General features: G+C 33.6%; 1 protein-coding gene across 3 annotated transcripts in view; it reads right to left on the bottom strand.

The window, feature by feature from the left end:
- LOC119573126 (double-stranded RNA-specific editase 1-like) overlaps positions 1–10000 on the bottom strand; it is a 34598-nt gene that overhangs the window by 45 nt on the left and 24553 nt on the right. Inside the window, exons 8-13 of one of the 3 annotated variants that reach the window (XM_037920167.1) lie at positions 7182–7341; positions 6810–7036; positions 6214–6407; positions 5650–5798; positions 5292–5488; positions 1–2543 (exon numbers count right to left, since the gene is read on the bottom strand). The exon at positions 1–2543 is cut by the window's left edge and continues 45 nt beyond it. In XM_037920167.1, coding sequence (XP_037776095.1) covers positions 2451–2543; positions 5292–5488; positions 5650–5798; positions 6214–6407; positions 6810–7036; positions 7182–7341 — 1020 coding nt within the window. In that variant the 3' untranslated portion in view covers positions 1–2450. The remainder of the gene's footprint in view (positions 2544–5291; positions 5489–5649; positions 5799–6213; positions 6408–6809; positions 7037–7181; positions 7342–10000) is intronic. The other 2 variants (XM_037920169.1, XM_037920168.1) reach the window with 2 other exon arrangements.

Raw genomic sequence — 10000 nt, 5'->3', positions numbered from 1 at the left:
CATTATTTTAGGTATTCATATTGCCATGAATGACTTGTCACTGAAATAAATTATCAACTTCTTAACCAATACATACAAACCAAACTTTTACAAAAGTGTTCCTAAATTTAAAGAGCTCACTTCTCTCTTCTCATGAGCAGACAGTGTATTAGTTTTGTCTCTTTCTTAGCATTTAATCTTATTTTTGTGGGATGGCTTTATAACATTAATCAATATACCTTCTCGTGACACATACTGTAAAGTTTCTTCATATTTGTTCAAATCCTAAGTTGATGAGCCTAAGTAGAAATAAGCATTTCTTTAGATCTTTTCCTTAAAAACAATGTAAGAAATGATTGCCCTTTGGCATATTTTTTCATGAGTTATTACTGCCCAATTTCTTGAGAATTAAACAAGTTAAGTGGTTTACAACTAAGGCCTTAATGACTTTTACCTTCTTGCAATTTAACACAAAACAATATACTTGCAGTCAATACTAATGTAACCTAAATAAGGTAATTGATTGAATGTCATCTTGAAATTGCTAGTCCTTTTTCTCTCATAAATCTATATTACTGGAACTGGAAAATGAAATACTTTGGATTATATGTGGCACACCGGACTTCCCAATATGTTTACGTATATTGAAAACTGTAAAAAAAATGATGCAACAAAGTTATGCTAAAGTTTAAAACCTGAAGTTCATCAAACCTAAGTACAACCAATTGCATACACAATGAAATGGTGAAGTTATGTGGGCCACAGGTGTTACCCCTTATAATTCTTACTCCTTACTATGAAACAAATACTGTTGCTACATCTTTTAAGTATTCAAATCAAAACATAGAAATCCTTCAACATTTCAAACTTTAGTGAGATATGAAATTACCAAAAAACAAACAAACAAACAAACATTACAGTATTCCAATTTCCTTTTTTACTGACATAATATATTTTGAAGAAAAATTATACATAAAGTAGCCTATTCCCAAAAAAAAAGTTCAAAATGTCATTAAAAAAAAAAAAAAAAAAAAAAAAAAAACATGAACTGGAAAAAAAATGATTACAAAGAAATCACATACCATAGAAAGACAAAAAAAATATATAAAATAAAATAAAATAAAAATAAATCACAGTAGCATGCTTAGATACACTATACACTATCTAATTACTAAAAAGTTTTGACACTTAGATACATGACAGACCTTGGCTGTACTCAAGTGTTATCCTTTAAAAAAGAGAGGAAAGAAAAAAGTAGTCATGTTAAAATGAGATATCAAAATAAAAATCCACATAATTCTCTCTTTCCCACATGGGGGTGGGGAGGGGGGCAACAATATTAATCATATACAAAAAGGGTATAACAATACCTAGCAGGCATTTATATACACTGGTCCAAAGTAACATTACATGATCCATGACTTATGGGAAGGTCACACCCTTAGGAAAATCCTTTAATTTTTAACATATTCACGAGTCACGACTGTCAAATGCACAGAATGAAAAATTATTACATGAATGCTATTTGTCCTGTGTTTTTGGCATGCAATTTATTTTGCTTTAGCCCTTGGGGATGATTTCAAATAAACAAATAACAGTATGTAAACACATAATAAAAAGTGATTGCTTAACTTGCAAGGATTGACAATGTTATCTATAATCAAGACTGAGCATTTTACTTCTTCATGATTTAAGGAGAGCTTTAATACAGTAATTTGTCATGAGATTTAAATGCTATGACATGGGAGGAGTAGCGTTAAGAATGACAAAAGAAACATCTGTTTAAACTCAAAAAATTTGATCTTGTGTAACCTTTAAGTGGACTGACATTTTTGTAGCCTTTTTCATACCACATTCAATAAAAAAATCTCAAAATAGAAATATCTGACACCTAACTAGCTTTAAAAATAGAGATTTGGCATGCTCAAAAAAATTCTATAACTCCAAATATAAGAGCAATTCCAGATGAAGAAATGTATGAAATGGATAATTTCCTCTCTAAAAAAAATCTCTAGACCTTAACTTAACATCAAAATTTCTTGGTTTATTTTAGCACTACAACCTGTAATTCAAATATAATAACACAAATCATGTTTCAACAGAGGAACTTAAAAGCAGATATCAAGATGATGTCTTTGTTTTGGCAAATATTCAACAACATGCATAATAATTTCCCAAAATCAAATAACTGTAAAACACACCTATGAAAAACTATATGAAGAAATGTCTATAGGTATTTTCTGAATATTCAAGCCCATATCTGACTCCCAATAAGTATCATGACCTTTTGTAGTCCACAAGCTTTCTACTAACAGCAGCTATAAGCCTATTGTGTTAACAACAGAGTAACCTGAACTGGGATAGGAACAATGCTGTATGGGCTATTAACTGTCTCCTATTATATAACCTTTACAAAACTGACAAAGAGGAGAAAAGTCACACAAATACATAATATGAGAATGAATTCAAATTTATATATAAAAACTATCTTCTTCCATGGGCTTGCCAATCCACTGACCAAGACCAGCACGAGCAAATCCAGAAATCATGGCCCTCTTGCTTGTCTGAAATAATAAAGAAAATTTCATGAGTGACAAGCATCATGGAACAAATATTGATAGAGAAGAGAAGCACATTTCCATAATCTATATTAAAGCATATAACATCACAAAAGATATATATACATATATGTCCACCTGCAAACAGACAGCAAGGAAGGAGATAGGGGAGAGAGAACAGATAAATAGGCAGAAGTTTTCTTTGGACAAAAGACAATGTCAACTGGGGCAAATTGGACCAGGTTCTGACAATTTTTTATCTGCTTTCCATAATTACAGAAACAGGTACTTAAATGATATTGGAAATTGTATAATTTCAACTGTATTTTTTTTTTATTAGTATACTTAGGAAAGTGGACCATTATGTGGGGGAAAAGGGGGGGTGGGGATTCGGACCACAATTACATGACTGTGCATCAACTTGAAAAAATGTGCAAGTTTTCTTTGGACAAAAGACAATGTCAACTGGGGCAAATTGGACCAGGTTCTGACAATTTTTTATCTGGTTCCCATAATTATAGAAACAGGTACTTATATGATATTGGAAATTTGTATAATTTCAACTGTTTTTTTTTTTTTTTTTTTTTTATTTTTTATTTTATTTTTTTTTTATTTTTTATTAGTATACTTAGGAAAGTGGACCATTATGTGGGGGAAAAGGGGGGGGGATCAACTGTGCATCAACTTGAAAAAATCTTCTTCGAAAATTAGCGAAGCTTCTCAACTATTGGGGGGGGGGGGGCATGAAACTTTCAGCAAACAGACTTCTTTTTTTTTCTAAGTAAATAATTATCTTTCCTTCTGCCTGTTTCATGTTTTTTTCCTCCACTTCAGCACTCTCTTTATCCCTCTCACTGCCAGACACTACAGGCATATGTGTATCACGAGGAAAATCTTGCTTCCTCTTCACAGGATTTTCTCTGCAAGCACTTCTTTCTTTCTGTGGCATTTCTTCTGCGCTTTCTCTTCAACTGTCTTACCCTTCTTAGTATTGGAGTCAACCTATTTCCTCTATATTCTCTACACTCTCTTTTTTCAAAGCCTCTCTTTTCATTGCATTTCTTCCTTTTTCTTCTTTATTTCCTCTGAAATCATTCTACTTCTAATACTCACTTTCCAGACTTTAAATCTATGCTTCTTACTAGGTTTTTACCAAACTGCAGCTGCAAGGATGTGATCAAACTCCAATCAGTGAGATGCTCAATGCATTGGCAAATCTTCTAATGGAGGAGGCATTCCAAGACTAAGTGTACAAGACGGAGTGGATGTGCATGGTGCTGCAGGTCCAGAAGTTCGATCTGACAGGTCTGTTTTTGTCGAAAGAGTTTGGCTTTTGGTCTACCCTATCAGGATAGGACTAGATGCTGCTGTGTCATATACAAAGGGAATCAGCAGTTACATTTTTTTCTGAAAACCCATGAGGAAGTTTTTGGTTGTGAGGAACACATGAAGACCAGGATTCCTCTGACACTTTTTGCTTATAAGCCACATGTATTCTTCTTGTGTGGGGTTTAGCCATGCCTACAGCCATCACAGCAAACTGACTCATCATGACGGGTATGGCTATAGGTGTGGCGATGCACTAGAGTGAGTTGAGCGGAAAGTTTGGCTACATGTAGCAGACTCTCCAGGTCATAAACAGCAGGATGGTTGCCAGAATTCACTGGAGTCAGTGATGCCAAGAGATTTCATTGAGCGGTTAAAAAGAAAATTTAAAGGTTTGTATTTACCTTGCACTTTTGTTGCAAGGTAAATACAAACCTAAATAGAACATTCAAAAAAAAAAAGTACAGACTTTCTGTGTTTTCCATGTTAAGATAGGAGATAAGAACTATATATACTCAAATTTGCAAATTTGCTCTGACATGATTAACCTTCACAACATGGTTCACCAAAATGAGCCAGTTTGATAAGCAAGTTTGCCAGAAGTCAATTTTGTTGACATTTTTATCATTTTTATTTTCGGTTCTTTAATCTTATAATGTATCAATATCTATATTAATAACTGTACTAGAAAAGTTTAAATAGTAGCTTTGTAGCACGGACACTCAAAACAGTAGAACTTTCATTTATACAGAAACCAGTACCCTAATGTCCAAATTAGACTGATCTATTTGATGGTCAAATTTCCACAGTAGAAACTACTTCACAATCCAGATGATGTGACCATTACATTGTGATGGGTGATATAACATGCTGTCACAGGAAAATCTTGCTGTAGGCCAGCTGACGCAAACCTGCTGTCGTAAGCATTGTGGCTGAAGGCCGGGGTGATGGAAAAGACATGTAATGAGTACAAGAACCTATTGGAAGTTTTATTTTAGTTTATTTTATGTAGCTTTTATTTTCTTGAGTTGTAGACTACCTAGAGAGAGGATTGGAGTCTGTGCAAAGAAAAAAACTATTACCATCAGGATAATGCAAATCAAATGGCATATACAGACCTTGGAAAATGGCAAAAAAGCTAAAAATGCTTAAGCGTAAAAAGAGTAAACAACAACAAATAAGAGGCATAGTGTCTTGTCACTGTGCACACGCGTTCAAGTGCGCCTGGCATACAAGCAGCCACCCAGTAGAGCGGTTGCTCACGTAAGCCTAGTGCCAGGATTTTTGGTGATTTCATTGCCATGATGCAACAGGATCCAATGGGTTAAAAATGGACATAAAGAGGAAAAGGAAGAGTAAGAGGAAAAGGAAAAGGAAAAGAAAAAAGTAAGAGGAAGAAAAAGAAAAGAAGAAAACTCATGACCTCACCTGATACTTATTAGATAAAGCTTTAACTTCCCCATAGGAGAGATGCTTTGCTGCCCCTGGATCTACTTCTGTCATGGAAGGAAGGCGTTCAATAAGACTCATAAATCTTGTAAAGAATTTCCTTTTGCACAACCGGGAACTGTTTTCCCCTTCTTGTCGGCCAGTCATGGCATTGAGGACCTCAAGCTGACTTTCTTCTGCAGAAGGAAAACGAGAAGACCCATTAGCAAATTAATTGACATCTCTTGATGCTTAATTTGTAAAATCAAAAAGTTAAAAAATAAAGAATACAAAAACAAAATGCAAAATTGTGTCTCCAAAAGTATTGCATAAACAAAAAGAGAGAAGTGTGCCAGACTTTTACCGCAGTCCCAGTTGACAGATATGGTAGGGGCTTTCTGTGGCTGTCTCGATTCTGTTGAGCTACCCTGGTTCATTCTTGGTTGGTTTAATCTGTATGGTGGTGGCAGTCCTTGAATAGTTTGTTCTATTCTCCCACAAACAGCCCTGGTAAGAAAATGAAAAATGTTACTACAGAAAGTGGCTAGGAATTGTCACACACAATATGGTCACAATGATTCTACAAAACTAGATATTCAAATAGTTTTTCTTCTTAATTTTTTAAAAAATATTTCTATCATGCTGAGATCTCCCAGTAACCTTGTCAAGGGATTTCTGAATGATGACACAATGAGGTAAAATAAGTAACATAAAAACCTAGCCATATGATATTATGCTTCAATTGTGTGTGTGTGGTGGTGGGGGGGGAGTATTAACTTTTAAGCTGCAACATACAGTTTAAGAACTAATGTCCTATTATCTTACCTAAACTATTCAAAGTCCGTCTGCTATAATCACTGTTTATCACATAAACACTGCCTTACAAAAGCTATCCAAAGCATTCCAGTGTATGACAACTCACCTGTACATATGTGATGCACTGAACAGAGAACCTATGACAATGGATTCCAGATAGACTGGATCTAGGAAATGGGCAGCAAGAGCTCCCTGCAGTCCAACAATATTCCAGCGTGCAATCTTGTCAGAACATGACATTGTGCGTAGACGCTCACCCTGAAGGACTCCATCCCAAGTTTGGATGTTGTCAGCACCAGCCTGGTAATAATATAAAAATAGGAGTAAGACGACTTAGCTTATCAAAATCCTAAAACCTCAGACATTTTCACAGCAAACTTTTCCTTTCGTTTCATTCACTTCCCCCTTTACTCTGTTTGTTTACAATCTGGTTGCATTAAAGACTTTCACATGTTACATATTTGTAATTCTTATACAACTGTAATAACTTCAATAATGACTTGCTATGTGTACCAGTCATTTGCCCTTTTTAAATCATAGAAAAGTGGTATCAAATTATTAATGTGCAAATGCCAAAAAATCTGATAAGTTGAAACACAATATGAACACTCTTTTTCCAACATTAGGTATTTGAAGTATGACACTCAATCAATATCGGCACTCTCAGACAGACTGAGAAAACACCCTTTTTTTTTTTCTTACCTTAATTGGAATTGTACCTTCCCCAGATTCTATCTTTGTGCGTAACAGCCCACGGCTTTGCCTATTAGGGTGGCGATCTGTTTGGTCTGCTTCCTCTTCATGGGGAGCAAAGATTCTTGCATCACCACAAGGAGCAGTGTTGATATACAAGTGGAACTTATACTGCGATTTTACTCTATAACCTTTGGTTTCCTCCAAGCTCTCAAATATACTATCTTCAGGAACTCCTGTCAAGACAGAAAAGATAAAGTCAGCATTGAGCTTGAAAAGATATTTCACTTATTATTACAACTATTAAATACTGAATCTTTATCTGAAATCTGACCAAAAAATAATTCATGTATGACATCTAGAGCAAAGAAAAATCACTACCATTTTCAGTGGTGTCTGCTAGCTTTTCAAGCTGTGAGAAGAGGAAGTGCACAAGACATCTGCGAGCCACAACTTCGGCATGGCAATCGTTTATGCACTGGCCCTTCAGACTAAGGTGTTCTCCATTGATACATTTTGTACCTGTTGCCACACTGATCACCTGTAATAACATTAAAAGTCTGTAATTGATGTATTTATTAAATATCCAATATATTAGTATATCTATTAATTTTTAACCCACTGAATCCAGGTGATGTGAATGTCATGTCTGGAAAAATTGTGGCTAAGGGCCAAGTTGGCAGGACTGCATCATCATAAAAATTCAGCTGAAGGCTGAGATGACTCTCAATTAGTATACAAATATCTTGAAGGAATTGGATCTTATTCCGGACGACCATGATCAACAGCACAAGGTGTATTACAGAAAACTGAATAATACAAATACAAAAGGACAAAATAACACAATGTACTCATAATTATTATTAATGCATAGTGCAAAGGGGAGGTAAGGAGATTTGAAATTACGCATGAGTGTTCTTGTGGGCTGGTCCTAAAAGCAACAAAACCCGGCAGTTGCCACTCAAGTAAGCTTAATGCACAATTTTGGTCCATATGCAGGTTAAACACTTGGATCCAAAGGGTTAAGCCATGATTTTCATCAATTGATAATGAGGTGCAAGGTGCCATCATCATCATCAACTGAATCAATGTTTTGCCTACTTGTGTGGGAAATGTGATTGCTAATGCTGAGCAAAATAAGGAGAATGCTTGAGGAGTGTGGTAGTAAGGAAACAGATGACAATCTAGATGAATTTGAAGTGGACAATGACATTAATATTTATCAAAGTCTAGGTGATCAAAATATTGTGATGCAGATAACCCAAATCCAGATAATATACCAGTTCCACCAAGGTGATGCTTCATGAGGGGGAGCACAACTGTAATGGTACCAGTTCTAATTTTTTTTTGTTTGTATACCTGAACACAGAAAAGAAAAGAAAAGAAAGAAAGAAGAAGAAGAAGAAGAAGAAGAAGAAGAAGAAGAAGAAGAAGAAGAAGAAGAAGAAGAAGAAGAAGAAGAAGAAGAAGAAGAAGAAGAAGAAGAAGAAGAAGAAGAAGAAGAAGAAGAAGAAGAAGAAGAAGAAGAAGAAGAAGAAGAAGAAGAACATTTTCTTTTTTTGTGTGGCTGGAAAGAGCTGAGGAAATACAAACTAGTGATCTAAGGGTTAACGTAATGGTGGTATGTACATGTACTGTCCACAGTAGGATTCTGTGAATCTTCTTACACATAGCTGGCTCTCCAACCACTAAGGAGTTAATTAGTTTGTGCTTATGTGTGTGCCCATCCACACCCACACCCACACACCCATGCACGCACGCGCACACACCCATAAGTGCGCATGCGCACTCGTACACACCTGTACGCATGCATACACACCTGTACGCGCTCAAACTCGCATGCGTACTCGCTCGCGCACACCCACACACACACACAATATGTGTGGGCAATTTGGAGCTGGTTAAAAAAATTATAAGAATTAAATCAAAGAAATATCCAGAACGTTAAAAAGGAAATGACCAATAAACAAGAGGATTTTCAAAAGATTGGGAAAAGAACAGAGGAGTGAAATGAAAAATTTGCAACAGAAATTATAAAATAGAGCCAAAGATAAAGTGCCAAAAAAAGAGGGGAAAGAAGAACAAAAAAGGGGGAAAAAAAGAAAAGAGAAAGAATGAAAGAAAAAAAAGAGGAAAAAGGGAGAGAAAAAAAGAAAAAAAAAGAGGGAGAAAAAGGAAGAAAAAAAAAAAAAAAAAAAAAAAAAAAAAAGGAGGAAGGAGAAAAAAGAGAAGGAAAGAGAGAAGGAGGAGAAGAGAAGGAGAGTGAAGAGAGGGGGAAAAAGAGAAAAGGAGTTTTTTGGGGAAAAAAAACATGCTAAAGGGTAAAATGAGGTTAAACTGAAAAAGTACCTAAACCAGAGTTAAAAGGTGGGGCCCCACAAAAACCAACAATGGGACGGTGGAAGGAGTAGGGGAGATTAAGAGGTTAGAGGGTGGGTGAAAAAACAAAATAAATTGGGAATTAATGAATATATGTTTAATAAGTCTAGGGGTAAAAAATAGAGGAAAAAATAAAAAAAATTAAACCAATAATAAGGGAGAAAATAACAAAAAGGTAATATTTTAATTAAATTAATATTAAGTATACTAAATATATAAATAAAAAAAAAAGAAAAGAAATAGACAAGAAGAAGAGAGAATGAAGAAAAGATAGAATGAAAAAAAAGAAAGAAGAGAGGAAAGAGAAAAAAAAAGAAGAAAAAAAAAATAAAAAAAAAAAAATAATAATAAAATAAAAAAAATTATATAATTAGAAAAAATAAAAGTAGAAAAATAAATGATAATAATATATGATAATAATTCTTGATATATTAAAAACTATAAGAAATATATAATATTTTTATATTTTTAAATTTAAAAAAAAAATAGAGCAAAAGAATTAAAAATATGAAGAATAAAATTTAAAATAAAATAAAATTTTAAAAAAAAAGGGAGTTTGTATAGTTGTGGTTAATAAAATTAATTTGTATAGGATATAATGATTAATATAAATAAATAAATATATAAAATAATAATATAATATATATTATATATTATAATATAAATAATATACAAAATATAAAAATAATATATAATATATAGATTAATATAATAATAATATATATGGAATATATAAATAATATAATATAATATAATAATATTTATAAATTTTAAATATAAATAAATATATATAAAAGAAAATTATATATAATAAATATATT

The sequence above is a fragment of the Penaeus monodon genome, chromosome 5 (genome assembly GCF_015228065.2).
Source record: "Penaeus monodon isolate SGIC_2016 chromosome 5, NSTDA_Pmon_1, whole genome shotgun sequence".
NCBI lineage: Eukaryota > Metazoa > Arthropoda > Malacostraca > Decapoda > Penaeidae > Penaeus > Penaeus monodon.
This window is presented reverse-complemented; position numbering and strand designations above follow the sequence as displayed.